General features: G+C 64.1%; 3 protein-coding genes across 3 annotated transcripts; 2 read left to right on the top strand and 1 right to left on the bottom strand.

The window, feature by feature from the left end:
• Positions 1 to 8,857: 8,857 nt before the first annotated feature.
• SPRYD4 (SPRY domain containing 4) lies at positions 8,858 to 10,947 on the bottom strand. The gene is made up of 2 exons (XM_067529489.1): positions 10,845 to 10,947; positions 8,858 to 9,514 (listed from the first exon to the last, which is right to left on the bottom strand). The coding sequence occupies exons 1-2, from the start codon at positions 10,933 to 10,935 to the stop codon at positions 8,967 to 8,969; spliced, it is 639 nt and encodes a 212-aa protein (XP_067385590.1). The 5' UTR covers positions 10,936 to 10,947; the 3' UTR covers positions 8,858 to 8,966.
• A 5,148-nt stretch (positions 10,948 to 16,095) lies between these two features.
• LOC137140884 (aquaporin AQPAe.a-like) lies at positions 16,096 to 19,145 on the top strand. The gene is made up of 5 exons (XM_067529571.1): positions 16,096 to 16,110; positions 17,153 to 17,512; positions 18,099 to 18,263; positions 18,596 to 18,676; positions 18,930 to 19,145. Exons 1-5 carry the CDS (start codon positions 16,096 to 16,098, stop codon positions 19,143 to 19,145), a joined length of 837 nt encoding a protein of 278 aa, XP_067385672.1.
• A 3,371-nt stretch (positions 19,146 to 22,516) lies between these two features.
• Positions 22,517 to 26,973, top strand: MIP (major intrinsic protein of lens fiber). The gene is made up of 4 exons (XM_067529959.1): positions 22,517 to 22,876; positions 24,741 to 24,905; positions 25,508 to 25,588; positions 26,511 to 26,973. Exons 1-4 carry the CDS (start codon positions 22,517 to 22,519, stop codon positions 26,694 to 26,696), a joined length of 792 nt encoding a protein of 263 aa, XP_067386060.1. The 3' UTR covers positions 26,697 to 26,973.
• The last annotated feature ends 519 nt before the right edge of the window (positions 26,974 to 27,492 follow it).

Raw genomic sequence — 27,492 nt, 5'->3', positions numbered from 1 at the left:
CCCCCCCCAACTCCAGACCCCTCGGTGGGGAGCGTCTAGTCTGACCTCCTGCACCACTGGGGAGGGGGCGTCCCCGAAGTCTCTCCGGCTGGCACTGCGTGAGGGGGGGGAGCGCCCCGTCTGCAAAGGCCCGGCGTGGGAAAGCGGGGTCCCCCCCCCCACCACCCGTGGCAACCAGCCGAAAGGATCAGTCGCCTCGCGAGAGGGGTCGCAGAACATCGCCCCGGCCTCGGCTTTGTGAGAGTCACCAGCGGGGGTCCGGCCCCGCCGCGCCAGGCGCTGTACGGACGCAGCGGCGGGAAGTCGGGTCTTGCCCCAGCCCGGCCCGCAGGTTGCGCTGGGCCCGGCGCCCTTTCTCCCTCTGTCCGTCTGTCCACGCTGCGCTCATGGGTTGGGACGAGCCCCCTCCCAGCAGGCCCCGAGTCCCAGGGGAGGTTCTGGACGCGGGCGGGTGGAGAATGGGCACATGGGAAAAGCCTGAGCCGTTGCCACTCATCCTGGTGTTGGAGGCCGGGGAAGGCAGGAAGCTGGGGTTCAGGGTGACCCCCCCCCAAGAGCCTCTTGCAGCACCACAGGGTGGGAATCAGGCTGCTGGAGGCGTCTCGCCCCCCCTCGACTTTAGCCAGACCCTCTGGAAGGCCTTTCACCCCACACCAGCCCAGCCCCGCGCCCCCATTCCCGGCCGATCTCAGGCCATTAGGGTCAGCACTGACTGACCCCTGCCCCCTGGAGCACAGCGCCCCTTAGTGGCACACAGGGGCATTGACTGCCAGTGGAGAGGCCCCCCCCCCACAGAGCCAACATGAGGGGGTTAGACACAGGGCACCCCCAGTTGGCCTGAGTTCCCACCAGGGCCCAACCCTCAGAGGAGCAATCACTGCCTGGGGTAGGAGCTGGAAAATTGGGTCCACGAGGAACCTCTGCCCCAGAGAGCAGGGCCCCCCCGGCTGGGAGGGGTTGTACGAGCTGGTCTCAGCGTCGCCCCCCCCTGGGCTGGGCCGGGCCATGCAGCCCTGTCTGGGTGTTACCTTGTGTGTCTTTCTCATGAGTCACCAAGGGATGGGGAGGGTTCCGGGGCCACGGGGCCCCCTGCTCTCACAGGCTGGGGGGTTGTAGTGGTGGATCATCAGGCCCCACCCAGGCCCAGACCCCCACAAGGGGAAGGCACCCAGCCCAGCATGGGGAGGGAGCAGATTCAACCCCTCCCGTGCTGCGCTGCCTGTGGGAAGCTGGATTCCTGGCCATGAACCTGCCAGCTGCTCCGTCTCCTGCTTCCCAAGGCCTCACGGTCCCACCCGTCTTTGCCAAGGATCCGGCCGCAGCGTTCAGCATCTCCTGGAGTTCAGGGGGCGGGGGGGGGGTGTTGATCTATGGACTGGCTCCCCCACCCCACCTTCCAGCTTCTCAGGAATAATCCGGTACCATCCTCTCGTCAGCCCCGCGGGGATCAGCCTGGCCCCGCCATCGCCCCGAGTCTCCTTCAGGCCCACTCCTGATTTGCCACCAGTCCCGGCTTCCCCCAGTCCAGAACAAACATGCCTGCCACCTGGGGCTGTCTGGGGCAGGGCCTGCCCCTATTGCATCTGCCCAGTGCCAAGCATGGTAGGGCCAGGGTCCCTGATTGGGGCCAGAACACATCCCAGATAGCACTTGGGGTGCCTAGATGGGGGCTTGGCTCCTGGAAGATCTGGCCCTGGCATCTCTGCAGCTGTGAAGTGAGGATGGGCTGGCTCAGCGGGGCAGGGAATGGGGCACGGGGCCTGCCCCCTCCAGGGGATGCTGGCTCCGATCCTGCCCCAGGGTCCGCTGGCTCAGGAGACGAGGTATCGGGTGCAGATTATGGTGAGATTCTGAGAGAACTGAGAAGAAGCAAGAGCCCCCTGCCCAGATTCACCCTGGAGCAAGTTGGTCGCCAGTCCACGCGCATCTCTGCTGGGTGGGAGATGCTGGGGGGGGGGGGGAGACACAAGCTGGGAATCCCCCATCGCTCAGGGGGTGGGAAACAGAACAGGCAACAGAACACCCGTGGGCCACCCACTGCTCCTTGCACCTGGAGGAGCTTTTAGAGCTCAGGGTGAGGTTTAATGGGGCCGCTGATACCAGCTTTTTGGGGCTGGACGCTCTCCCCCCCACTCGCTCCTGCAGGTGGGGGGTCTCCGAGGTCACTGACCTGTGGGCTCGCCAAGGGAGTGGGACGGGAACCGGCCCAGGCCCGGCTCCAGGGCTCAGCTGCAAAGGATGCTCTGGGGAGGGGAGCGGAGGGCAGGGAGGACAGGCCATTAGAGCAAGACCTGCCCGGCGAGCTGGGAAGCTGAGGAGCGAGGGAGGCATGTAGGGATGGACAGAGGGGTGTGAGGGATGGACAGAGGGGTGTGAATGGGGGAATGGACAGAGGGGTGTGAACGGGGGGGTGCATGGGGGAGTGGATGAAGGGCTAGACAGATGGGCGGCTTGGATGGAAAGCTCTTCCCCAAGGGCAGAGAATCAGTAACCCTTATCTGACAGATGGGGAAACTGAGGCATGGAGGGGGTAGAGGGATCACCCCCTCCCCCCAAGCTCACCCAGTGAGTCAGTGACAGAAGGGGGCGTAGCCAGGAGTCCCAGCTCCTTCTGCTCAAAGCACTAGAGCACAGCCCGCCCTCCACCCCGCTTTCCTCCCCGCGACGGGGGCGACAGCTTCTCCTCTGCAGTGCCCTAGGCCCAGCTGGAGCAGCCTCCTTCTCCCGCTCGTTGCAACCCCCCAGTTTGAGCCCCGCCTCGGGGAGTCTGGGGGCATCAGGTGCCCTGGGACCAGCCCCAGTTACAGTCACAGATGCCTCCTGCAAGGTAACCAGACTCCAGCCCAGGCCAGCACCCCGGGCCGGGATTTCCCTGCAGCTGGCACAGGTGAAAGGCCAGGGACCCACCCAGTCTGCAGCACAGGCAGGTAGAGGCTCCGCCCCACCCTCCTGAGGAGCAAGGAGGAAAACCTGGCCTGGAGTCGGAGAGTGGGTTCACCCCCCTGGAGCGGATCTGGGATGCCCTGGCGACTGGAGGACAGGCAGCTGGGGTGGGGGAGGTAGGAGAAAGCCCCTAGGGTAGAAGGGCTGGGAGGTGGCGCTTCTAAATCAGGTCTTGAAAACAAAGCAACTCAGCGAAATGCATGCAAATGTATGCGCCCGTTAGTCCATGACCCTCCGCGTGGCCCTCTCTCAGGCCCCCAGCTTTGGAACATTCCCACCCCCCAACTCCGTCCGCCCCTCCCATGGCTAGGCCCCAGGGCCATGGCGCAAGGGTGGGGGAGGCCGGCTGGGGTCAGTGTTGCATTCCTGGGCTCCCCACACAGCTGGCCGGAGCCGGGAAACCAGATCTCCCCACGCACAGCAGGCCGGACCCTGAGCCAAGGGCTGGATTGTTTGTGAATTCCTCGCATAGCTCCCGGGTGAGGGGGGCAGCTGCTCGCTTGTCAGCGGGGAAGAGGAAGGAGCTGACGTAGGATCCGGGAGGCCCCCTAAGGGGAGGCAGGATGGGGAGCCCTCACCAGCCCCCCCAGGATCTTGGGATGCACAGCCCTCTGTCCCATGTGGCCCCCCCCAAAATGAGGCATGGACTGCTATCTGGGATGCAAAAGGGGGGGACGTGAACCCGGTCTGAGCTCGCCCCGTCCTAACTCGAAAGCACACTAGTGCAGGAGGCCACATGGCCCCTGGGTGGCCCAGAAGCAGGAGGGCAGCTCCAGGCATCAGGCAAAGGTGGGGGGGTCCCCAAACGGCCTCACAAAGTGTGTGTGTGGGGGGGAGGGTCTGGATCTATTTGCCACAGGAGCCGCAGAGCCCAAACCCGGTGTGCCTCAGGGCTGATGGCAGATCTGGGGGGATGGGGACTCCAGGGGATCGTCTCTCCCCTCCCCCCCACAGAGGGGCGATGTGTGGGGAGGGGGGGCGGAGGATTGAATCCGGGCAGTAGCAGGTGCCTCGTTGCAGGGTAGCGCTCGGGCTTTTGGGATGTGGCCGCCGGGGGGGAGGGGAGGGGGGGTAGGAAAGAGGCTGGAGGGGCCCCTGGTGCCGTTGCGGCCGCCAGGTTTTGTAGCCGGCAGGCCCAGGCGGGCCAAGCTCCCTGCAGATGTGCTGGAGTCCGGCCAAGCATTCAGCAGGGCCTGGCGGGGCAGGGAACGTGGCCGGAGTGCGGGCAGAGCTCCAGCAAGGCCAGGCCGCTACAAAGGGTGGTGGGGGTGCACCGTGCTCTGCAGCGCCCCCCTCTGGCAGAGGCAGGAAACTGCACCGACAGGCTCCCATGGGCTGACCCAGATTCGGGGGTGGTGAGGGGGCTGTGTCACGGGGTGGGGGGGTCCCAGTGCAGGTCCCTCTCCAGCCAGCCCCTGAGCCCACCTGCACGGCCTCCTCTGGCGGGCTGGGGTGGAGACCCCTTGACAGGCCCTGCCAGGGGCCCAGAGCCAGGGCTGCAGCCTGAGTCCATTCCAGACGAGCGCGTTGTAGAAAGGACTCCGGTCCAGGATTTCCCTCCCACCATCCCAGGCGGAGCCTTGACTGCAAACTCCGCCCCCCCTCCTGAGCCTGTAAAGTCTTTTAGGACGGAGACGAGAAAACCCAAACTGGATCACAGCACCCGGCCGGAATGGACTCTGCAGGATCCTTCCAAGAGAGGAGCCCACAGAAAAGCTGGACCCAGGTCATCAGCTCTGGATTTGCTCCCCAGCCACCTAGAGATGCAGCACGGGCAGTGGGTAGGGCACTAGAGTAGGACTCAGGATCCTGGGTTCTATTTCCAGCTCTATCACTGAGGCACTGAGGGTGTCAGGGCAATTCAGCCCTCCTGTGCCTCAGTTTCCTTCTCTGTATCCAATCCTTTGCCCCCCGCCGATACCTTCCCCGTTGTCATCCAATGTCAGACATGGCGACAGCAGCGTTCAAACTGCACCCTTCTGCTCTCGGAACCCAGGCCCCAGCACCTGAGCTAACGGAGAATCTCTATGAGTTGATAGCAGTATAGGGCTTATGACACACACTTGTGCAGCTCTGATAATATCCAGCAGAGGGCAGTGATTCTCAGTCATAACAGCACATCCCCGGGCGGTGCTGCACAAATGCTGAGTGTTCACCTGAAAATGGAGGAGGAATACCACCGCCTAGTGGGGTGTCAGGTTACACCTCACCTGGGCAGCAGGTGACATAGGAACAGCCACACTGGGTCAGACCAATGGTCCCTCCAGCCCAGCATCCTGTCTTCCCACAGTGGCCGGGACTGGATGCTTCAGAGGGAATGAACAGGGCAGGACAATTCGCCACCGAACCATCCCATTGTCCACTCCCAGCTTCTGGCAGTCAGAGGTTTAGGGACACCCTGACCATTTGGCTAATAGCTATTGTCGGACCTATCCTCCATGAACTCATCTCATTCTTTTTTGAGCCCAGTTACACGTTTGGCCTTCACACCATCCCCTGGCAATGAGTTCCCCAGGTTAACGGTGCGCGGTGTGACGCAGCCCTTTCTTTGCTTTAAGCCTGCTACCTCTGGTGCGTGGGTTATGTGACGGGTGCCTCCTCTGAGGCGACCCACCTCCCTGGATGCAAAAGGCTCTCTCAACACCGACAGGGGGGCAGTTCCTATAAGGAAACCCACAAGCAACTAATGAGCCCCCAAACGCTGGAATATCGGGGCGGAGGCACGCAATGTTAGCCCTCAGCAGCTAAACTGCAACGGGCCAGCACGTCGGCTGAGAAATGAAATCCCTACGGGAAGGCAGGCTGAACTTGCAGCTAAGGCACTGAACTCAGCCCCAGGACGCCTGGGTTCTATTCCCAGGCTCTGCCCTTTCTTGGGTGGGGACAGTGAGGTTTAATTCATTAATTAATTGCCCCCTCTACATGGCCCCATCCTGCCCTGTAGTCAGAGCACCTCTCCGCTCCCCTCCCGCACTACAGAAGAGCTGGCTTATTAACAGGGCCAACTACAGCAGTGAGGAAGGGTGGCTTCATGGCTAAAGGGCTGGCCTGGAAACCCCCCCCAGGCTTGAGTTCAGTTCCTGCCATGCTCTCCCACAGATGAACTGTTGCAGCGGTTCTCCACCTGAAACAGAGCTCACAACCCTCCCGTTGTCTGCGCCGGCTCGTTCAGGCAGGGCCACGTCTGTGCAGCACCTGGCACGGTGGAATCTCAGTCGGCACCCCTAAGCGACAATCAGGAAGCAAGCCTTGGACTCGTCTCTTCCACCTCCCCTCAAAGCATAAAAGTCGCCCGCAGAACAGAGGGCTGGGATTAGCAACAGCTGAGCGGCCACCTGGGTGATCTTGTATTGGCGCAATAAATATTTACACGCGCATGAAACAGGAGGGGGGTGGGGGGGTTTCCGAGTGGCCTGGAACCATCAGGTGCTGAGGTCAGAAAATCGACGTCCGGTTCCCATGAAAGACACACAGCCCAAGCCAGAAGGCCACACGTTTTTTACCCAGCGGTTGTCACTTTGTGTTGACCCCCATCACACCCAGGGGGGAGGGCATTGCTCCTCGGGTGAAGACACACGACTAAAACGGAGGAGAATCTTGGCAAAGCCTCAGCAGTTTGTCATTGTAGGGTTGCAAGAATCGTTGCCCTAGAACCAGGGTGATTTCCCCCCCTCCCCCCGGATTTGTTGCCCCGGTCCATCTGCACCCGTATCCTACCTCAGACAGTGCCCAGTGCCCCCCTGCGCAAGAAGCTGCCGGGAGGGGCAGGGCCACGTGAGGCCAGGCAAGCCCTCTCGCCCCACAGTCTCATGCTCCCGTTCTTTCCCCCCCAGGCCTGCTTTGCCATGATCACAGAGCAGGGGGGCAGCCTCGGGGGTTCCACTGGGGCAGAGGGACTGCCCTGGCCTCCTGAACCCCCACGTCCATTCCAAGGTTGGGGAGCACCCAGTACCCAGAAATCAGCTGCTCTCACGCCAGCCTCTGCTTCTTTTCGAGGGCACCCAGATGTTGTTAGGGTCCGGGGCGACGCCCCCCCATCGGCACCTGGGCATGTCTCTTAGGGCCCCCCCAGCCTGGCCTCCTCTGCTGTCTGGCCGCTGGTCCCCTCTTGCCTGCAGAAGGGGGATGGAGCCAGCCTCCGTGGGGTGGGGAGCTAAAGATGCTTTCCTTTACCCATCACCCCCGCCAGGCAAAGCCAGGCATTTGCTCTCTCCCATCCACCCCCACTTTTAGCCCCAGTGATCAAGGGGGTGGAGGGACTGGGGCCGGATCCTCCCTCCTCTCCCCCTGGTTTGTTGCTTCTCTTGGAGCAACAAACCCTTGGAGGATGCAACTTATTCACCAAGGTGGTGACGTCCAGGAGGGTCCATGACGCCTACCCCCGGGGCGACACGGGTGGAGGATCTGTCCGAGAGACCCTGGAGGGAACAGAGCGAGGGGGGACTCCTAACAGTGTCTGGGAGACCCTCTGCTGAGAGACATTTCCAACCGGCCCAGAGTCCCTTCTGCAGGGAGCCCGGCCCCAGAACCCGAGCCTCGGAGAGCTCTGCTCCGGGCACCCGCTGCCACGTGGGGCGCTCAGGTGAGGAACAGGGACCGGCTGCGTATCCCGAGCCTGACGTTTCATACCAAGATTGGCTCTAGTGCCAAGGGAGTTTCTGGGGGGCTGCTCTCTGGCCTGTGCTATCCAGGTCAGAGGAGAGGAGACCCCTGGCCCCCTTGGCTACGGAATCTAGGAATCCCCCCCTCCGCCCACTGCACGAGTTTCCCTTCCCGGCTCCCTCGCAGCAGGTCGCATCATCAGAGCGGCACCGGCGCAGACAGAGGGCACGCACCGAGGATTCTCTGGTTTATTACAGGGCAGGAGGGGAGACCTGCCCGGCCGCCAATACACACAGTCAGCAGAGCACTGCGACCAGGGCTGGGTTGGTGTGAGCACAGCTGGACACACTGGAGCACCTTGCATCTCTTGACTGGGCGACAGCGTGGCCGCTGGGGGACTGGACCTACCCCTGAGAGATTGGGAAGGGGCAGAGGCAAAGTCCTTAATGGGGCTGGGGGAGGGGGAGGAAGGGTAGCACTCTTTCCCCTCCCCCTGGCTAAGCCAGACAAACCATGGCTGGGAGAAAAGCTACCAACACAACACAATAAGCTGTCCAAACTTATCGCTCCTTCCCGGGGTTTCTTCCTTGCACCTAGGAACAGCCAACGCAGCACGTGGCAGCGCTACCGGTCTGCTGTGCCAGGAGGCATCTGCCCGCCCATCCCTCGAGGCTGCAGCGTGAAATGCGGATTGGGTCTAGGCAGCGGGGGGGGGGGGGGGGGGGGGGGGGGGGGAGAGGGAAAGCGACCGTAAGTTTGTGGCGGGGGGGACGCTGTGATACTGTGGAAGGAAGAGGAGTCGGTTCTCGTGCTGCCTATTAATAAAGCACTGGTGGAAATGGAAGCATAACGGCCTCGTCTATCGACACAGGAGGCGACTGGGATCTAGATTTCAGGCTGGTTTCCGGTGCAGCCGCTGCGCACTCAAAGGATGCTGGCAGAGCTGCTGTGCTCGACTGTCTGCCCCTCCTCTCCCAGCAGTGACGCTTCTCTCCCTCCATCGTTCAAATCCAAATCTGCCACCTGCGGCGCTGGGTGAGGAGGGGCGCAGGGACCGGCAGGGCATTTGGCACAGGCGCGGCAGGTGGCCACAAAGCTCCAGAGCACCAGCTGAGATGGAGAAGGGAAAAGGAGCCTAGGACAGGCTGATCCCCAGGGCCAGAGGGGGCTCCTCGGCTCCAGGGCCAAGCCACCAACTTAGCAAGCAGAAGCTTGGCCCGAGGACCCTGCTTTAGCCGAGCCGAAGAGCTGGAGAGGGTCCCAGCTGGGGCAGAGAAGGAAGAGGTGGAGGAGAGGGGGCTGCTCCTTCCCAAGGGGGAGAGCACGGACCAAATCCCTTTCTCTGCCTCATGCTGAAGCATCGTTGAAGGGTCTCTCTATGGGAGAACCTGTCCAGACACAGCAGGCCCTCGTGTTGACTGTTAGCTGTCCGTGAGGTTCTTGGGCACATCAAGCCCAGAATGAGTTAGCAGCTCCCCGTCCCAGAGGGCAAACGCGGGCACCACGGGCCCTTGGAACTCCGTGGCCAGGGTATGGATTAACACCTGTTTGCCCACGTCCACCAGGCTGAGTTTCCTGCCCTCGCAGTCCAGCAGCAGCCCCACACGCTCGGGGTTGCCGATGTTGCTGATGGGGGTGGTTTCATTGGCCACCATGGCGTGCCACCGGCGGTGGGTGTACGCAAACACCCAGGACTGGTCGTCCACCCCAACGCACCCTTCCCTGGAGATGTGCACGTCAGCCACGCCGATACGGAAGTGCTGCGAGCGTCTGACCGTCACTTCCCAGTAGTGCTGACCGCTGGACATGGCAGCGTCGCCCAGCACCACCGCCCATTCCCGGAATCGCTCGGGGTTCTGGGGGATTTTGGTGGGGTCGATCCCCAGCATGCGGTAAATGACGCCGGTGTCTTTTTTGAAGAGATCCAGGCTGCTGTGAGCCGTCCGCTCATCTAGCTTGAAGCTGATGTCTGGGGGGGAGGGAAAAAAACCAAGGAGGCGCTTCAAGAGAGAGCTTTACTAATGGCTCCCAGAAATAATCCACTAAGCCAGCAAATTCTTGCAATCAGAGGTGACCGGGATCAAGACAATTCACTGTAAAGGGTTGGGCTGGGACAGCTAGATTGTTGGTTTAAAGGGACACATAATTATTCCTAAGGGTCCTTTTCTGTTTTGCTAAGACCTGACGTTTTTAGGGTCACAGCAGCACCTGAGATCAGGGCCCCTGTGTGTTAGTCACTGGATCTGTGCGGTGCCGAGAGACCCTGTTCTGAGCTCCCAGTCTTTTGAAAATCTCTCTTCTGCCCCACTGGTGGAACGAGGTTAATAGCAGTTCCCTCTCTCCCAGGGGCGTTGCAAGGGCAGCATCGCCAACTCTTGCAATTTCATCACGAGTCAACCAACCCCCCCGAATGTTGCTAAATGCCTCCACTCCCAGAGTCAGCAGATTTGCAGCAGCGCCTCAGCTGCCCATCAAGAACCGCAAGAGCGAGTCTGTAGCTGTCACGAGGGGGGGGCCAGGGGAAAACATGAGCGCGTGAATCCTAAAGCAGGAGGCAAATCAAAGGAGCCAGATGCCCGGTTTCTAAAGTCTCCTGATCTGGGACCCCTGCGGACAGAATCCCTGCACCCTGCCAGGCGTCGGTGCAGTGCAAACCACAGCAATTCACAGGCGGCCTCCGACGGGAAACACGGGGCTGGGCTCGGCGTCCCTTTAAAAGCAGCCAGCCCTGCGCTGATCTTCTCCAGGGTGGGAGCCAAGTCTCGGGGAGGACAGCGAGCTGGCCGGGAAGTGGGGGATAGGTCAGGCTGCGAGTCTCATGGGCTGGGGGGGGGAAGGAGCCGCGCACCAGGGGCTGGGAAATCGCTTGACAAGGTGGCACAAAGATTGTCAAAGGCAGCCCAGTTTAAAGGGGGGGGGTCGGGTCCCAATCCCAGGCCCGGGGGATGAGGCGGGCCAAAGCAGGCCCAGGGCCAGCGGGGGGGGGAGGGGAGTGACGGGACGTGCAAGGACAGTGCAGGTCAGTGTTCAGGAAGTGATGTCATGCCCGCCCCAACCCAGGGGGCAGTGCCCGCCAAGTGCCCGCCCCCAGCCCAGGCTAGCACAAGGGGGCAGGGCCAGGCCAAGCAGAGGCCCCCCCTCCCCCCCCGCCAGTTCAGGGGGCAGGGCCAGGAGAGTCTCAGCCCCTCCCCCATCACAGGGCCAGCTGTGGGGGGGAGGTCGCAGGAATCCCAGCCCCCGCGGGCCCTTCACGGGGCGGGGAGGGACAGCGCCCAACAGCTGCGGGGGCGGGGCCCTACCTCTGCGGGGGGGGCCGCTCGCACAGACCCGCCCGGCCCCGCGCAGCCCCCAGCCCGGCCGCCGGAGAGCGCGCAGCATGGGCGCCGCCATCTTGGAATCGCCGGTCACGTGGCACGGGTCCCCCCTTTGCCGGCGGATGCAGCCGGGCTGGGCGCCGCCATCTTGGAATCGCCGGTCACGTGGCACAGGTCACCCCTTTGCCGGCGGATGCAGCCGGGCTGGGCGCCGCCATCTTGGACGGGCCTAGCTTCCGCTGAGGCCGGGGAGGCGGGGCCGAGGCGTGACCTTTGACCCCCACTGATAAAAGGGCGGGGCAAGGGAAGGAGGTTGGGTAGGGCCTTGTGACTGGTCTGGGGGCAGGACGCCTGGGTTCTCTCCTAGCTGGGGGAAGGCAGGACTCCTGGGTTCCCTCCCCACTCGGGAGGGGGGGCCTCGGGTAAGGGGGTACTGGAGGTCTGGGCTCCTGGGTTCTAGTCCAATGGCTTCCCCACCGCCCCTTCTCTGTGACCCTTCTCTCTTTGGTGCCCAGCTGCAGGATGGGCTGAGGCCCAGCTCCCTGCCCCCGGGGCAGGCAGGGGCCGGGCACAGAGATTTGCCCATTGATCCCCAGGCAGGAGAAGGGCCGTGTGCTGTCATTGCTCTTCCGGGGGGGTTCGCAGCAGCGGGAACGTCCCCGTCGAGCAGCAGCCGCCAGCGTCACCAGCCTGTGCTGCCGAGAGCCGCTTCATCCTGATGTCTGGCAGCAGCACCCTCTGCCTTGGCTGCGCCAGGTGCTGCTCGGACACAGGGAGGGACAGTCCCTGTCCCAACAGGAATCTCTCTGGCCAAAGTACTTACCTGGCCCCATCACCCTGGGATCTGAGCACTTTACAGTCTTGTACATATTTATCCTCCTGGCACTCCTGGGATGCAAGGGGGGATTGTTACCACCATCAGACCGAGGGGGAAACTGAGGCACAGAAAGACTGAGCCTGGTCTCCCATGTCCCAGGCCAATGCCCTAACCACTGGCCCATGCTTCCTCTCAACCCAGCAACTACTCGGTCTAATCCTAAGTATATTCAGGAATTTATACAACCCTCCTCACCAGCATATCAGAGGAGGGCTGGCTGAGATCCTGAGCAGAATAGAATCCCATTGTGCTGGGCCCTGAATGCATCTGTGCTGAAAAGCAGTCCGTCATGCCTGGCCTCAAACTGTATGTCAAAAGCTGGGAGGGGAAACTGAGATACAGGGCAGGGAAGTGACTTCCCCTGGTCACACAGCAGGACCAGTGGTTGTGTTTAAGCTGCAGCCAGCCATCCCTTCTCAGTCAGATCGTGCCCGGGTGGGCCACTCTGGGCATGGCCTTCCAGGGGTGCTCGATAGTTCAGTAATTCTGCCACTGGATGGCAGCCATGCTGGGTAGAATGGCTGCTGCTGCCTGGGGGCAGCGTTAGTTAGCACCAAGCACCCCTGGGCTGCTGCTTTTCATCCATGTGGACAGTGACACAGCAAAAACCGGGGAGGGGAGCCAGAGTCCTGCTGCTCTCCCCCCACCACCCGGCTGTGGAATCTCAGTACCAAGTAGCGTTTCACCTTCATGCCCTGTGCTGGGAGCGGCAGATGCTCTGCATTTCAGGCCTGAGGCTCCACTGTCCCGGACCTTGTACAGCCATTTATACCAGTGCAAAGTGGTCATGAAATGCTGCCCAGTCTGAATGCCAGCACTGTACGCTCCATGCACAGAGTTTAAGGTCAGACGGGAGCGTTAGATCCTCCAGTCTGACCCCGCTGCAAGACACAGGCCAGAGATTTCACCTTGTTCCCCTTGTTGGGGTTGGCTAATGCAGTGGTCTGCAGACCCCTGGCGGAATATATAGAACATTTCTAAAGGGGTCTGCACCTCCCTTTGAAATTGTTTAGGGGTCCATAAATGAAAAAAGGTTGAAAACCTCTGGGCGACAGCGTCTTCCGGAAAGGCAGCCAGCCTTGATCTGAAGACCAGGAAATGGAGAATGAATCGCCTTCCTTGCTAAAAAACAAAATGTGCCTTCATCCCAATTTGAACTGCTCCAGTTTCAGCTTGCAGCTGTTTTCCTTTTCCCCACTACATGTCTGGTGCAGGAGCCTGTAGGCTGTAACCTGTCTCTCTGACCAGTGAAACAAGAGTTTGCTCCTTAAATCTCTCTCTGGCAGGCTTTGTTTCCAGTCCTGTAGTCTTTCCTCGCCACTGAACAGTTCTGAGTGGTGACAGGCAGGGAGCACCTTAGATCTTTTTTGTGGCTCTTTTCTGCACCCTCTCTAGATTTGCAACATCTGTAACTTTTAGAAATGCTAATTCAGGGCAGGAAATCTCCAGCAAATCAGAGTCCCCCAGAACAATGCTATTGTTCCTTCCACACATTACGGGTGTTGCCAACTCTCATGACAATTATCGTTTTCCTTAAAGCCCCAGCTCCTGCCGTCAAGTGGCTACGTGACGATTTCAGCCTTCGTACTTCTCCTGATTTTGCTGAGCCCGACTCACGATTTTTGAACATTTGTGGCTGACAATACTTCCTTACAGACAGGGGCTTGGTCTCTGGTTTGACGCCATGATCTGGCTCTTGTCTCTGGTTGGATGTGGTGATCTGTTCCCAACCCTGCCAGCACCTCTGCCTGGCATTGTTAGTTAGCACATTGATCCACCTGCATTCGGGAAGCGGGGTCTTTCACCTAGATTCTCCTCCCACCCACAACACCTCTGACTCCCTCTGTCCTTCCTACACAGACTGTAGCCGGTGATTTTAACATTCCAGTCGTGGGGAATCGTCCCACCAGCTTTCACAAATGCTCCCTTTCTTTGCGTGAGCGAGAATGAACGCAGGTCTACACGGCTGCCCAAGAAGGTGCAGGGCCCTGGAGAATCAGGCGTGGAGCACAGGGCTATGGAAGAACGATCAGTGTTTTCACAGGCCCCACGTCTTTCAGTTACGAGAGGATGGAAAAACCGTGGGGTGCCTGGATCCAGGTTGGCCAAGGAGGGGCATCTGTCACCCCCAGTGGGTGCTGGACAGAGGCGTGATGGGGGCAGATTTTCAAAAAACCGCGTTACCCAGCAGCACCCACTCGTGCAAAGCGGGGAGGGGGCTTCTCCCTGGTCCTCACTGGGGGGTGTCTCCATGGCTCGCTGAGTGGAAGAGCTGTTCGGGGGCTGTTGGGCTGAGCTCTTTGAACATCCGGCCAATGGTGCATAGATCTGGTGGGCACAGGGGAGGTGCACACAGAGTATGGCTGGGGGGTATCCTGGGCGTGTGGGTGGGGTTGAGGATATGGGCTGTGTCTCTTTCATCCCCGCTCTGGGGCAGAGGCAGGGGGCACCGCGCCCCTCCCAGAGGTGAGCGGGGAAGAGATGGATGGTGATGGGGACGGATGGAGGGTGGAAAGGCCAACGACAGGTGCCCACGTGGGGCCGGGTCGGGCAGGGAGCTGGCACAGCGAGCGCAGCAGCAGCGGTGGGCAGAGCTGGGCTCTCTGGGCTGGCGTTTGACGGGGCCGCCCGGCGCGGGTGCGTTGAGGGGGGCTGGAGTCCCAGCTGCACGGGGGAGATGGGGGGCGGGGGGTCTTTGTTTCAGCTATTCAGGCCACTGATTGTTCTGGCTCTGCAGCAGGTCAGCACGCGCTGGGCAGAGAATGGCCGGCAGAATAAAGGCAGCGCGCGGCCCCGGCCGGGGTCAGCCCGGGGCCGCCGCACCCCCAGCTTTTGCTGAGCCAGGCGCTTCGGCACTAAAGCCGCGCTGACTCCAGCTGGAGACTTGGGGGGCGGGAGAGACTCTGCTGGGGGAGGGGAATTCTCCAGGGACGGGTCTGGTGGCTTTGAGGGCCAGGCCTCCGGGGGAAGGGGCTCCTTGCACGCCTGATTCCACCCACACGGCCCCTGGCCTGCACACGCTCGCTGGCCCAGAGGTTCACACGCACCTGTGCACACGCCTATCCCCCTGCCTCCCCCTCCCGCTTGGCAGACTCGCTTCAGCGGCCGTCCCACAGACACACGCTGCCTCCCTCCTGCCCTCGCACGCTCACGTGCCTGCTCACCCCTTGCGTGCACATGTGCACGCTCACCCCTCGCACACCCATTAGTGTGCTCGCCCCTCATGCCCTTGCACGGCCACTGGCACGCTCACCTCCCTCGAGCCCTTGCATGCTTGTTTGCACCCTCGCCCTCCCTTGTGCCCCGGCTCTGCCCCCCCCTCCTCGCGCCTTTCATCTCTGGTAGGACAGAGAATCCCAGCCCCGAACAACGGCCCTCGGTCGTCCTGACAACCTCCATCAGAAGAGCCTTTGGCTCCTGTTTGAAGTTAAACGGGGGCCCGTTGCCATGGCACCACTGCCTCTCCAGGTGCCTGAGTCACCAATTCCCCCCCCCCCTTCAGGTTGAGAGTTAGGTTAATTCTGGGTCCTCCAAGCCCTGCCCATCCCAGACCCCAAACCTGCCGGGACCCTCCCTGTCTTGCCTATTCCAGACCCAAGGGGGGGGGCTGCTCCTCCTCTGACCCCCCCTTCACTGCTCCTAATTCTGCAGCCCCAGCTCCCGCTGACTCTGGCGAGTCGGACGCTAGCTGATCCCAGCGACGTCCTCGGGGCTCCTGGGGTTTTCCGTGGGCAGCCCCCCTGTCTGCGAAGTGTCAGCCCCGGCCCCGGAGCCCTTCGCCCAGAGCACAGGCTGCCCGCGGTACCTAGGAACTGCTCTGCGGGCACTGGGAGCAGGCCTGGCTTTACCCGCAGCTACAGGAGACTCTTGGTCCCCCCCCCACACACACACACAGCCCCCCCATAAAGAAACTCTGGCCGTTTCTGCTCAGGAGAAGCCAAATTCTGGGATAGCTGGGAGGAGGGTGCTGCGGGTCAGGAGTGAGGAGCATCCGCAGAGCTGGAGGTGCCGGGGCCCACGCCTGGCGTTGCAGGGGGCTGTGGGGCAGAGGCAGTGCCGGGGGGCACAGTGGGGCAAGGGAGTGGCGTGGGGGGGGGGGGAGCAGGGGGCTGGCTGCTGTGGGTTCAGTTAAAGAGACTGGGGAGTTCCCAGGAGCCGGGAAACACGTTGCCGGCGGGCACCCTCTGAGCTCTGCCCCGATGCCCCTCTGGCCCCTTGCCCAGCGCCCGCAGCTGCTGTACCTTTAAGAGGAGCCTCGCCGGGCGGGGAGGGGGGGCTCTGAGGATCCCTGGAGGGAGAGGACGCAGCACCCGGCGGCTCCCAGAGCAGAGCAGAGCCCCCGGGAGGCAGCCGGACAGCATGGCCATCGGCGAGGTAAGGGTTGCCCACCTCGCCCGCAGCCCCCGCAGCCAGCTGGGCAGGCCCCTGGCTACGGGGCAGCTGGGAAGTTGGGCGGGCCCGTCCCGGAGCTGCCTGCCCATCTGTCTGTCCATATCCACCCGCCCGCGTCTGTCCATCCAGCCATATCTGCCCACCCATTGCATCCGTCCTTATCTGTCCGGCCATCCATCCATCCTCATCCATACGTCCGTCCACCCACCCACGTCTGTCCAGCCATATCCGCCCACCCATTGGTATCCGTCCGTCCATCCGTATCCATCCATCTGTCCATCCATCCATCCATGTGTGTCCATCCACATCCACCCATCCTCATCCACCCACCCACTGGCATCTGTCCGTGTGTCCATCTCTCCGCTGGCATCCATCCATCCGGCTCCACCCACCCATGTCCGTCTGACCATCCGTCCATATCTACATCCAGCCAGGGACAGGCTCTGGATCTTCTGTCTTTCTCTCTGTCCGTCCATCCGTCCGTCCATCCACTTCCCCCTGACCCAGCTCTCTCTAGTCTCAGCTCCTGCTCCATTCACACCACGATAGGGAGTTTCGAGGGTGGGGGGGTGTCCAGCATCCAACCCCCCCCCCCACCGGGGCATTCAGTGCGTGAGACCAGCCCCTCCCCAACTCCACTAAGAGCAGGGGCTCCCCCCGCCGGCGACCCCCATCTGCCCTGGGCCCCGCGGAGGGACCAAGGTTTGGTGAAGCGTGTCCATGCCGGGGGTGCCTGGTGTATGTGGGGGGGGGCAGATGTATGATCTGCTGATTGTGCTGCCCCCCTTAGCTGCCCCCCGCCCGTTAGGGTGACCAGATGTCCTGATTTTATAGGGACAGTCCCTGTATTGGGGGGTTTGTCTTATAGAGGCGCCTGTTACCCCCCCACCTCCGTCCTGATTTTTCACACTTACTGTCTGGTCACCCTCCCGCCCGTTGCCACGGTTCCAGTCCCCCCCATGTCTGTTGCCATGGTTCCCCCCCCCCACCTGGTTGCTGACTGTGTCCCCCCCCCCTTCCCCAGGAGCTGCGGAGCTGGCGGTTCTGGCGCCCCTGGCTGGCGGAGGCGGCCGGCACCCTCATCTTCGTCTGGCTGGTGCTGGGTGCCTCCTGCCCCGGGGGCCCCGGGCGCCTGACTGCCCCCCCGGCGCTGCAGCCGGCCCTGGTGGCCGGGATGGCGGCCGTGGGGCTGGCTCACTGCTTCGGCGAGGTCAGCGGGGCCCACGCCAACCCAGCCCTCACCCTGGCCTTCCTCTGCACCCGCAAGCTGGATGCCCTGCGCGGAGCCGCCTACCTGCTGGCCCAGTGCCTGGGAGCCATCCTGGCCTCCGCCGCCGTCTCCCTGGCACTGCCCGCCCCGGCCGCCAGCCACCTCGTCACCAGGGTGAGTGTCCGAGCCCCCGAGCCTGCTCCGGCCGCCCCCCCCCCCCCCCCAGGCTCCCTGGCGGCTGTCGGGGGCCCGTGGGCGTTGGGGGCTGGGGAACCAGTCCCAGGCCAGCCCGCCAGCCCTGCGTGCTGAACGGGACGCAGCCCCAGCTCCTGGTGCAAGGGCAGAAGTGCCCCACGGGCAGCGCTGCCCCTCCACGGGCTCCCCCCCCATGGAAGTGCCGCCCCCGGCCCTGTGGGGCGTGCCACCCTGCCAGGCTCCCACCTTCCCGAGCCCTAGGAAGGAGGAATCCCGCCTTGACTGGATCCCACCCCTGACCCCTTTTTACTGTCCCCCCAGCCCAGTGGGGAGCGCCTCCGACTCCTGCTGCTGGGTCACGGGGAAACCAACGCAGCCCCTGACGCCCCCTCCCCCCCACCGGTGTGAACGCCCCACACTGCCCCCAGCTCCTGCCAGCCGGCGGGGTCTAGCCCCAGCCTCCACCACGGGGCTGGTCCAGGGGGCACAGACCCCCCCCGGTTCTCCCTGCAGCCCACGTGGCCTGAGCACCGGGCCGGCGCCATGTCTTGTCCCCCGGGCACAGGTGAGCCGCGAGGGGAACGCCGGGCAGGCCATGGCCATGGAGGCCTTCTCCACCTTCCAGCTGACCTTCACCATCTTCGCCGTGGAGGACCAGCGGCGCCGGGGGGCGGGCGAGCCGGGCAACCTGGCCATCGGCTTCTCCGTGACAGCCGGAGCGCTGGCTGCGGTAAGAGGAGCCCCCGCCCCGCGCCGGGCCCCTGCCGTGGACGGGACGCCCCCCTCCCACCCAGAGGGGAGGCAAGGCTGGGCTGGCGGGGTCCCGGGGGACTGGACCCTCCCCAAACGAAGACAACCTGGGGCCGACACCCCAGGCTCCGTGGGGCTCCCCCTCTCCCCGGCATGGCTCTGCAGGGCTGAGCTCCCACCCCACCCAGGATCTGTGGGGCCGACCCCCCGGTGAGCAGCCCTCGGCCCTTTGTGCCTGGGGGCCCATCCCCTCCCAGCGTGGCCCATGCAATATTCCTTCACGCCCCCCCCCCACAATTGCTCTCTCTGCAGGGGACCTTCTCCGGGGGCAGCATGAACCCAGCCAGGTCGCTGGGCCCGGCCGTCCTGACGGGCATCTGGGACCAGCACTGGGTGAGGCAGGCTGGGGTGCGCGGAGCCGGGCGGGGGGCTGGGTGCGGTGGGGGGGTCCGGCCCAGCTGGCAAAACCCACGTACGTTGGGGTCGTGGCCTGGGGCACAGCATCCTGGTGTGGGATGGGGGGGGGCCAGCCTGAGACCATGTGCTGCCCCCCAGGGGTACTGGATCGGCCCCTCGCTGAGCCCCGTCTGCCCCCCCAGGTGTATTGATCTCGCTGGGCCCTGTCTGACCCCCTGCTCCCCCCCAGGTGTACTGGATCGGCCCCGCGCTGGGGGCGGTGCTGGCTGGCCTCTCCTACGAGTTCCTCTTCGCCTCCAGCGCCTCCCGGGAGAAGCTGGTGGCCTGCCTGACCTGCCGGGACATCGACATGGTGGAGACGGCCAGCATGTCCCGCTCCTCCCTCTCCACCGCCCCCCAGGGCGCCGCCCGCGCCAAGCCGCCCCCAAAGGGGGAGCAGCGCTGAGCCGAGGCGGCCTGCCCCCCAGGGACCTGCCAGCCTGCTTTAGTGACCCCCCCACTGGCACGATCCAACCCACCCCACCCCCACCTGCTAGTGCCCCTGAGTGACCCCCCCCCTCCCTCCCAGGCCGGGCGCTGCCCCTGCTCCGGTGCCAGCTGCACCCAGCATCCCGCAGGGCCAGGTCGGATCAGAACCCCCCCAAAGCTCAGTCCCGGGGTTCGGAGAAACCCGTTTGGACGGGCAGCCCAGAACTCCTGGGTTCTATCCCCAGCCATGCCACTCAGGGTGCGACTGCCTGCTTGCCGTGCCTCAGTTTCCCCCTCTCAAAAAGGGCGGTGCTGCTCCCAGACTCCTGGGGGGTGCCAGGCACAGTCCGTCCGAGCTGGTACGGTAACAGGGTGAGGATAGCTACGGCCCGGTCCATGCTCACGGCCCAGGCGCTGGGAGTCGGGGGCAGCCCTGGTGCCGGCCGGGAGCTGGTTCACTGCAGGGCGCTGGGCCCGGCGCTGGCTGAGGACCCTGCGATTGGGCCATTGCCCCCCCCCCCGTGGGGCACTGGATTGCCCCACGACAGCTGGGTCCAGGGCCGGGTGCTGCGTTTCTGCGTCTGCACCTAGTTAGTTCAGCCCCACGGCCAAGGAGATCAAGGGCAAACTGGCCTCCACCTTCTTGGACCCCCCCTTCCCAGGCTGGGCTCGCTCGTAGGTCTGGACGCCCTCCTCTCCCCCACCCCACAGCCACCGGCTGCCCCGTGTCCGGCCCCCAAGAGGTTACCCCCAACTGGCCCCAGAACAAGCCAGCAGCATCTCTCAGGAGCTGCTGCCGCGAGCCTGGCCCAACCTGCTGTGCCCAGATCCAGGCGCGTCCCGTGGGCAGCGGGTCCCTGCGGGCAGGGGGCTCCCCAGGCTGGCAGGCGAAGGCAGAGTGGGAACTGGAGCCGCTGGCCTGGGCTCCAGGACGGTGCTGGAGAGAGCGGCCGGGTCTGCGTAACAGGGGCTGTCAGGGAAAGCAGGCAGGAGGGGGCGGGTGGCCCGAGATACATCGGGTCTCAGCCACCCTTTGGGGGTCAAGAGCCGATGCCAGGACAGGGAGAGGCCCAGGAATGCAGGAGGGCAAAGGGGCCAAGGCAGGGTCAGGACGGGGCACACTCACACGGGGCGGCGGGTCCGGGGGAGCCAGGCTGGCACACGCAGGCGCCCGCCGGCAGAGCCCGAGGGCCGAGCGATGTGGGCGTGGCCCGTCGGTGGGTTTAAACCCCTTTTTCCTCCACGTGCTGTTCCCGATGCTCCGATTAAAGCCGGCTTTGGGGGAAACCGCTGCCTGGTCGCTGTATGGTGCCGGCCCAGCCCCCCGAGGGGCGACCCGTCAGGGCCAGAGCCTGCACGATCGGTTGGCCAGGTGCCGTAGCCCCAGGGCCCGGTTTGAGCGCGGGAGAACCGAGGGGTTCCGTCCTGGGGGGGGGGGAACCTGAGGTCAATCACTGTGGGGGGGGGGGCACGGCCAGAGGCCAAAGAGGAGCCAGACCTGCAAACATGACAACAGCCATCACCGCTGGGCATCTTCACACTGAGCTTAGATGTCAGCTGGTACCGGAGCAGGGGCCAATGGGGGCTGGGAGCCAGGACGCCTGGGTTCTGGTCCTGACTCTGCCACAGACTCGCTGTGTGTGACCTTGGGCAAGTCCCTTGCCCAGTCTTTACGCCTCAGTTTCCCCATCTGTAAATCGGGGAGAACGACCCGGTGGGGGGAAGGGGAGCGTAAAGCTGTTGAGAGGATGTTTAGCCCCCTCCCCTCCCTAGGCTTCACTCCCCCCCCAATTCGAAAGTCAGACCCCAAACTAGAGCAAAGCCGGGCCTGCGCGTGTCGGGGGTTGCTTCCCATCCCCCTCCCCCCCGGCTCCAACGGCCCAGGCCCAGCAGGGCGCTCGGTGCTGAGCAAAGCAAACCCATTATCCCAGCCACTTGCAGGCCTGGCAGATTCTCGCCTGCCCGCCCAATGGCAGGGCCGCAGCTAATCCCCCTTCGCTCCCGTTAAGCCAGCGCTGAGTAAACCTTCCTGGCAAACAACTGGGCCCATTGAATGGGCTGCAAAGTGCTAGAGAGACAAAATCCCGTGGGGCGCAGCCGGGGGAGAGCAGGGGGTGGGAGGGGCACGCCAAGGGCCTGATCCTGCAGCCCCTCGGGGGGGGGGGGCAGGTGGGCATGGGGTGGGGTGGGCAGGGCAGGGGCGGCCCTCGGGGTTTCCTCACCCAGACCAGGAAATGTTTTCAAAACGGCCGAGAAAACAAAAAAATTCTTCTCAGTTTGGTCCCCCCAGCTGCTGATTCGGTGTCCCCGGACTGGCACCGCTGGGCAAGGGCCACCCAGCCCTGGCATTGGGCCGCAGGGTGCGCGGAGGGCAGGAAATACGAGGGGCAGGCAGCTGGCCCAGCGCAGGAGGGGAAGGAATGGGGGGTGCGGAGGGGGAGGACAGGCGTAACCAGGGGGCTGTGGGGCGTCAGCAGAGCCGGGGGGGCGCCCCGGTCTGGCATAGCAGGGGCTGTGGTGGGGAACTGAGGGCACTTGAGGGGCAGCTTGCCTGCCCCACACCATGATGCCAGCAGCCGCTCTCCGGAGGGCGCCCCCCCCCCCCCCCCCCAAGAGGCGCAGTTTTAAAGCAGGGTTTCTCCCAGGCGGCCGCGAGGAGCCAGCGCGGCCCAGGACGGGACCTGGCCCCAGGGCTGGCTCATGCCGGTGCCCCGAAGGGCCCAGGTTCCCCAGGGGTGGAGATCAGAGAAACCAATAGCCAACAGCCGCCCCCCATGGTCTGGTGGCGCCCTAGAAATATCAGGCGGGCTCTGGGCCGGCCCCGGCTGCTTCAGAGAGCCCAGGGGGCGTTTCGGGCCTATAACACCCCATTCGCTGAGTCCCCTAGGCCTGCCCGCCAGGGCTGAGCAGCCCCTGATCCCCCCACAGGATAGGAAAGGGGGTAGCCCCATCACCCCCCCCAGCCCAACCATGTCCTCAGCGATGCCCTTGCTTTGGGTGGCTGAATGCCGGGTCGGAGGGACAGGAGGCCTCTTTCTGGGGTGGGGAGCAGAGGGGGGGGGTCCCCAAAAGAGCAGGGACGTCACCACAAGGGCTGGATCCCGCCCCTCCCTCTGGGCACCAGGGCGGGCAGCCAGGGGAGCCTCTCTACAGCCGAGCGCGGCCCATCCCCGCTGCAGGCAATGAAGCGGTTAAAAGTCCCGGTCCCGAATCCCACCTCCTGGGCTGGACCGAGGGCCCCATATAAACCCCCCAGCGGCCGGGCGTCCCCCGTCGAAAGGAGCCGGAGCCGGCGGGGGCAGCGGTCCTGAGTTTGCAGGCGCCCGGCCCAGCCCGCGGCCCCCCGCCATGTGGGAGGTGCGCTCCCCCTCCTTCTGGAGGGCCGTCTTCGCCGAGTTCTTCGCCACCATGATCTACGTCTTCTTCGGGCTGGGGTCCTCGCTGCGCTGGGGGGCCGGGCCCCTCAACGTGCTGCAGGTGGCGCTGGCCTTCGGCCTGGCCGCGGCCACCCTGGTGCAGGTGCTGGGCCACGTCAGCGGAGCCCACCTCAACCCGGCCGTCACCTTCGCCTTCCTGGTGGGCGCCCAGCTCTCCCTGCTCCGCGCCGTCTTCTACATGCTGGCCCAGGTGCTGGGCGGGGTGGCCGGGGCGGCCGTGCTCTACGGGGTCACGCCGGCCGCCATCCGCGGCAACCTGGCACTCAACATGGTAACCTGGGGGGGGAAACAGGGCTGGGGGGGGTCCTTGTCGGCTGAGACGCCGGGACGCATCTCTTGGTAGGGGCCCAGGAGCCGAGTGGGGTGCAGTGACCCCAAGGGGGCAGGGAGGGCTGCTCTCTGGGGGGGCTGGGTGCTTCAGGTGGCTGGGTTGGGGTAGGACCAGGAGACGGGCTGGGAAAGGACCCCACAGAGGGGTCCTTGGGATGCCCCTATTAATAAATGGTTGGTTTCCCCCGCCCGGGGCTGGCTGCGCCCCGAGTCGTGGGCCCCACGCTGGAGGAACGCCTCCACATCGCCCTCCTCAGAGCCCCATGGGGAAAGGGCCTGGCTGGGTGGGAGTGAACAGCGTCAGGACTCCTGGGTTCCATCCCGGGCTCCGGGAGGGGAGCCAAGTGCTGAGGGTGGATCCCAAGGCAGGGAGTGATTTGGGGGTGCCAGGGCAGGGTGAGGTGGGGGGGACGCACTACGTGGCGGGGGGGATCTCCAGGGACAGGGGAGCGGTCTCCCAAGGCTGGTTTTGCACCCCGGGTTTATCACCCCAGCCAGGTGAGTTCTGGGCCTGTGCCGGGGCGTCCGGACGGCCTGAGGGCTGCGCAGGGAGCAGAGCTCACGGCAGCGAGCGAGGGCTTGGGAGACCCGTCCCAGCCGTGGGGCCTCTTTCCCCACGGGCTCCTGCTGGCCCCCGGCCGAGGGGCTGGCTCTGCGGGCAAACGCACGGCCCTGCCTGCAGGTTCCAGCAGCTCCCCCAAGAGAGCCGGTGAAACAGCCGATCCCTGCTGCTCTGATGCAGCTCCCGGCCCGTGCGGTCGGAGATCGGCTCACGGGTCCCCGGTGTCTGACGCCAGCCACAGCTGCTTGCTCAGTGAGAGCGAGCGCGGGCTGGGCGGGCTGTTGCGGCTGCCTGGGGGAGGCCGGTGCCCAGCCGACTTCATGGACCAGTGTGCGCCTGTGTGTGTGTTCGCTGCCCTCTGCTGGATGCAATCAGAACTGCGCCGCAGTGTGTCCTAGCCCCCGTGCAGCGGATGGGTAGTGGAGATTCCCCTCAGCTCAGCTGGATCTGAGCGGCAGCTCTGGGGAGCCCCGCGGGCTGTGCAGCATGGTGACACTGGTGAAGGGGATTTGTCACTGGAACCTTCCTCCCCTCCAATGCCCATTTAAAGGCTGAGCCAGCCTGGGCCCCGGGGACCTGTGTTCTCCTGCAGGACCCGTGTCCCCAGCGGGTGGGTTTCCCACGCGTGACATCTCCCCTCCCAGCCTGCACCCTCTGCAAGACACTGGGTTCTGCTCACCCGCGGGCTGGGCAAACGGTGGCCCCCAGGGTCACTGCAGGGAACTGGGGGTGAGCACAGCAAGTTGCCCCTCCCGGCGCCGTGAGCTCAGCTGGGAGGGGGGGACCCAGGGCGTGGGTCTGATATTCCCAACCCAAGCCCCGTGGCAGGCACCCTCGGCAGCCAGAGTCTCACACCCAGGGAGGGTGAGTCCGTTCAACAGCCCCCGCTGCGGTCTGGGGAGTGCAGGGGCGCAGAGCCACGGCGGGAGGGGGGCTGCTAAGACCCCTGCGTCAGCCTGGTCCGCTGTCTGGGCCCCCACCTGCCACACTGGGACGGTGGGTGCAGGGCGCTGCAGGAGAGCTGCCAGGGGTGGGCAAGGGAACAGGGACGCTGTACTGCCAGTGGAGGGGGGTGGAGTTCAGATGCTACGGGGGGGTGACGTTCGATGGGGACGGAGAGCTGCAAGCAGGGGTTACACTGGGGAGGCTGCCCCCCAAGTGCTGGGATGTGGGGTGCCGGGTGCTGCTGACTCCATCGGAATCTCCCTCTCTCTGTGTGTCCCCCCCCCCCCCTGCGCTGCAGATACACCCCGGCGTGACCCTGGCCCAGGCCACCACCGTCGAGATCTTCCTGACGCTGCAGTTCATCCTCTGCATCTTCGCCACCTACGACGAGCGCCACAACGGGCGCGTGGGCTCCATGTCGCTGGCCATCGGCTTCTCCCTCGCCCTGGGACACCTCTTCGGGGTAACGCCTCGGGCGCCAGCTTCCGGCACGTGGCACCTGGCCTTCCCGGCCCCAGACCTGGGGTTCTGCTCCCCGGCCAGCCCGTGGGGCCCCACCGCCCAGCCGGACCCGCCCAGCAGGCTGAGCTTCAGCAGGCCGTGGGGCAGGTTGTGTGGGGCCCCCGGCTCATCCCACTCAGTAGCTGCAGACCAAACCCCCCCCCCCCCAACCCCACACTGGAGGGGTCCAGGCTTTATGGAAATAAGGCAGCGCCTTAATCTGCATACACGACCACGCCTTGTTTCATTTGCATTAAACCTCCCTCCACCCCCCCCAGCAGCTGGGCAGGGGTATGCTGGGTCTCTATGGTTACAGACCCGCCCCTTGCAGTGGGGGTCTTTGGGGTGCAAGACTCTCACCCCAGAGGCTGGTAGGGAGGGGCTAGAAATGGCTGTAGCTACAGAGAGCTAGGCTAGCGCCTCTCCTGTGGGTGGGTGGGGAGCCCGGAGACACCACCCAAAGACCCCCTAACCCCTGCACCCCCCAGCCCTCAGCCTGGGGCCAGCCAGCGTCGTGGGATGGGATCGCCTGGGAACCTCACCCTCCTGCTGCCTCTCTTGCAGATCTACTACACGGGAGCTGGCATGAACCCCGCACGCTCCTTCGCCCCCGCAGTCATCACCCGCAACTTCACCAACCACTGGGTAAGGGGGGGGGGGGGGGCAGGGCTGACGTCCCCAGGGGCAGCAGGGAGGGGTGCGCTTCTCCCCGGAGCCATATTGGAAGGGGGCTATTTTGGGTCCACACCTGGCCATCAAAGGTCCCTGGTGTCCTGGCCTGATTCAGCTGCTGTTAATTCCATTCTGCTTCCCTCAGTGCCCCACCCTGAGGGTTCAACCCTCCTTCGTGCCCTGGCCTAGACTGGGATGCAGCTATCAAACAGTTGCCATGTCCCACCCCAGAGGTGGCTGCATTTCAGTGCTGGGTGGAACGATTCCCGTACAAACAGTTGCCATGTCCCACCCCAGAGGTGGCTGCATTTCAGTGCTGGGTGGAACGAAGTGGGTTGCAGCCCACGAAAGCTTATGCATGCAGACATTTGTTAGTCTTTAAGGTGCTACAGGTCTCTCGTTTTTGCTATATATAAACAGCTGCCATATCCTACCCCAGAGGTGGCTGCATTACAGTTCTGGGTGGAATGATCCCTATATAAACAGCTGCTATGTCCCACCCCAGAGGTGGCTGCATGAGGGTGTGCTGCACTGCCCCCTGCTGGGTGGACGCAGAACTGCTCACCACTGTGTCTAGGTCTCACGATGCCAGCTTGATTTGCGTTTTAAAGCGGCGAGACACCCCCCCCCCACCAAGCTACCATGAATTTCAGAGACAAAGCGAGATGGGGAGATCTGGGGGGTCTGCTCCAGAGGGCAGAGGCTGCAGATCAAGGGGGCAGAGAGAAATCCAGGGTGACTGGGGCAGGGGAAAAGGCTCTCGTACCAGCATGGGGTGGGTGGATTGTATGAAGGGACAGCAACGAAGCAGGGGGGACAGGCAGGGATGGACATCCCCCCCCCCCCCCCGAATATCTCTGTCTAACCCCCCCACTCCTTGTGCCTCCTCCCGTAGGTGTACTGGGTTGGCCCCATCATAGGGGCCACGCTGGGCAGCCTCCTCTACGACTTCGTCCTCGCCCCCCGCATGCGGGGCCTGGCCGAGCGGCTCGCCATCCTCACAGGGCAGCCGGCCGCGGCAGGCCAGGCCCCGATGGAGCCCCCCGGGGACCCCCTGGAGCTGAAAACGCAGGCGCTATAAAAGGAGCCCGGGCAGCGCCCCCAGACGCGCCGCGCCCTCGGGGCGGGGACGGAACCGGCGGCCAAGCCTGGCCCGGTCTCCGGACTGTTGTTCTGACCGGCCGGCAGGAACCGCAGCGGAGGGGAGACGGAGCGGAAGGGACAGACCGTGCAGTGCTCGCTCATGGATGGCGAAGGGGGCCAGGGGGGGACCAGGGGGGAGCCGGTATCTCTTTGGTTTGTTTTTTTAATTTAATGATCTCTTTTTTTTTTTTTTGCTGTGATAAAACCTTGGAAATAATTGTCACTGGGGGTGGGGAAGCCCCCCGTGGAACTGCCCCCAGGCTCCAGAAATGCCCCTGTGTGCGCGTGCTTTTGTGTGCCTGTGTGGACGCCGCCAGCGAGACCGGGGGGAGAGGGGGGGTGGAAGGAAAGGCTTAAACCCGATCTGTGCCATCCCCAGCTTCCCCTTACCTGCCCCTCCGGGGCGTCAGTCCTGACAGTGAGCTGAATTTGCTCTGCCAAAAAAACCTCTTTGGAGGCAACATGGTCTAGTGGTTAGAGCTCTGCCCTGGTTCCCCACTGCAGCCTTGGGCCTGTCGCTTTGCCCCCCTACTTCACTAAGCAGGGATGATGTTGGGGAAGGAAGGGGACTCAGTCGCTGGCCTGCCAGAAGTGACCTGAAAAGCACGCACTGTCCCTTTAAGTTTTCAGCTGTGTGAGCAGATTTTGGGGGGGGGGGGGGGGGGGACTGTTTTCAGATCCTGAGCTCAGTGAAACTGATGTGAATCCGGAGGCCCCCCCCCAAGATCAGCAAT

This window comes from Emydura macquarii, unplaced genomic scaffold (assembly GCF_026122565.2).
Source record: "Emydura macquarii macquarii isolate MOO-44397 ecotype Brisbane River unplaced genomic scaffold, CSIRO-AGI_Emac_v2 contig_2994, whole genome shotgun sequence".
In the NCBI taxonomy this organism is placed as follows: Eukaryota; Metazoa; Chordata; order Testudines; family Chelidae; genus Emydura; species Emydura macquarii.
The sequence above is the reverse complement of the archived record's forward strand: the minus strand, read 5'-3'. Positions and strand labels throughout refer to the sequence as shown.

Excerpts from the sequence above, each read along its gene's own strand:
- SPRYD4 (XM_067529489.1), bottom strand. The coding sequence starts at position 10,935 with ATGGCGGCGCCCATGCTGCGCGCTCTCCGGCGGCCGGGCTGGGGGCTG. Across the intron at positions 9,515-10,844 it reads GAGCGGCCCCCCCCGCAGAG|ACATCAGCTTCAAGCTAGAT; the intron begins GTAGGGCCCCGC and ends CCTCCCCCCCAG.
- LOC137140884 (XM_067529571.1), top strand. Across the intron at positions 17,513-18,098 it reads CCAGCCACCTCGTCACCAGG|GTGAGCCGCGAGGGGAACGC; the intron begins GTGAGTGTCCGA and ends CCCCGGGCACAG. Across the intron at positions 18,264-18,595 it reads CAGCCGGAGCGCTGGCTGCG|GGGACCTTCTCCGGGGGCAG; the intron begins GTAAGAGGAGCC and ends CTCTCTCTGCAG.
- MIP (XM_067529959.1), top strand. The coding sequence starts at position 22,517 with ATGTGGGAGGTGCGCTCCCCCTCCTTCTGGAGGGCCGTCTTCGCCGAG. Across the intron at positions 22,877-24,740 it reads GCAACCTGGCACTCAACATG|ATACACCCCGGCGTGACCCT; the intron begins GTAACCTGGGGG and ends CCTGCGCTGCAG. Across the intron at positions 24,906-25,507 it reads CCCTGGGACACCTCTTCGGG|ATCTACTACACGGGAGCTGG; the intron begins GTAACGCCTCGG and ends CCTCTCTTGCAG.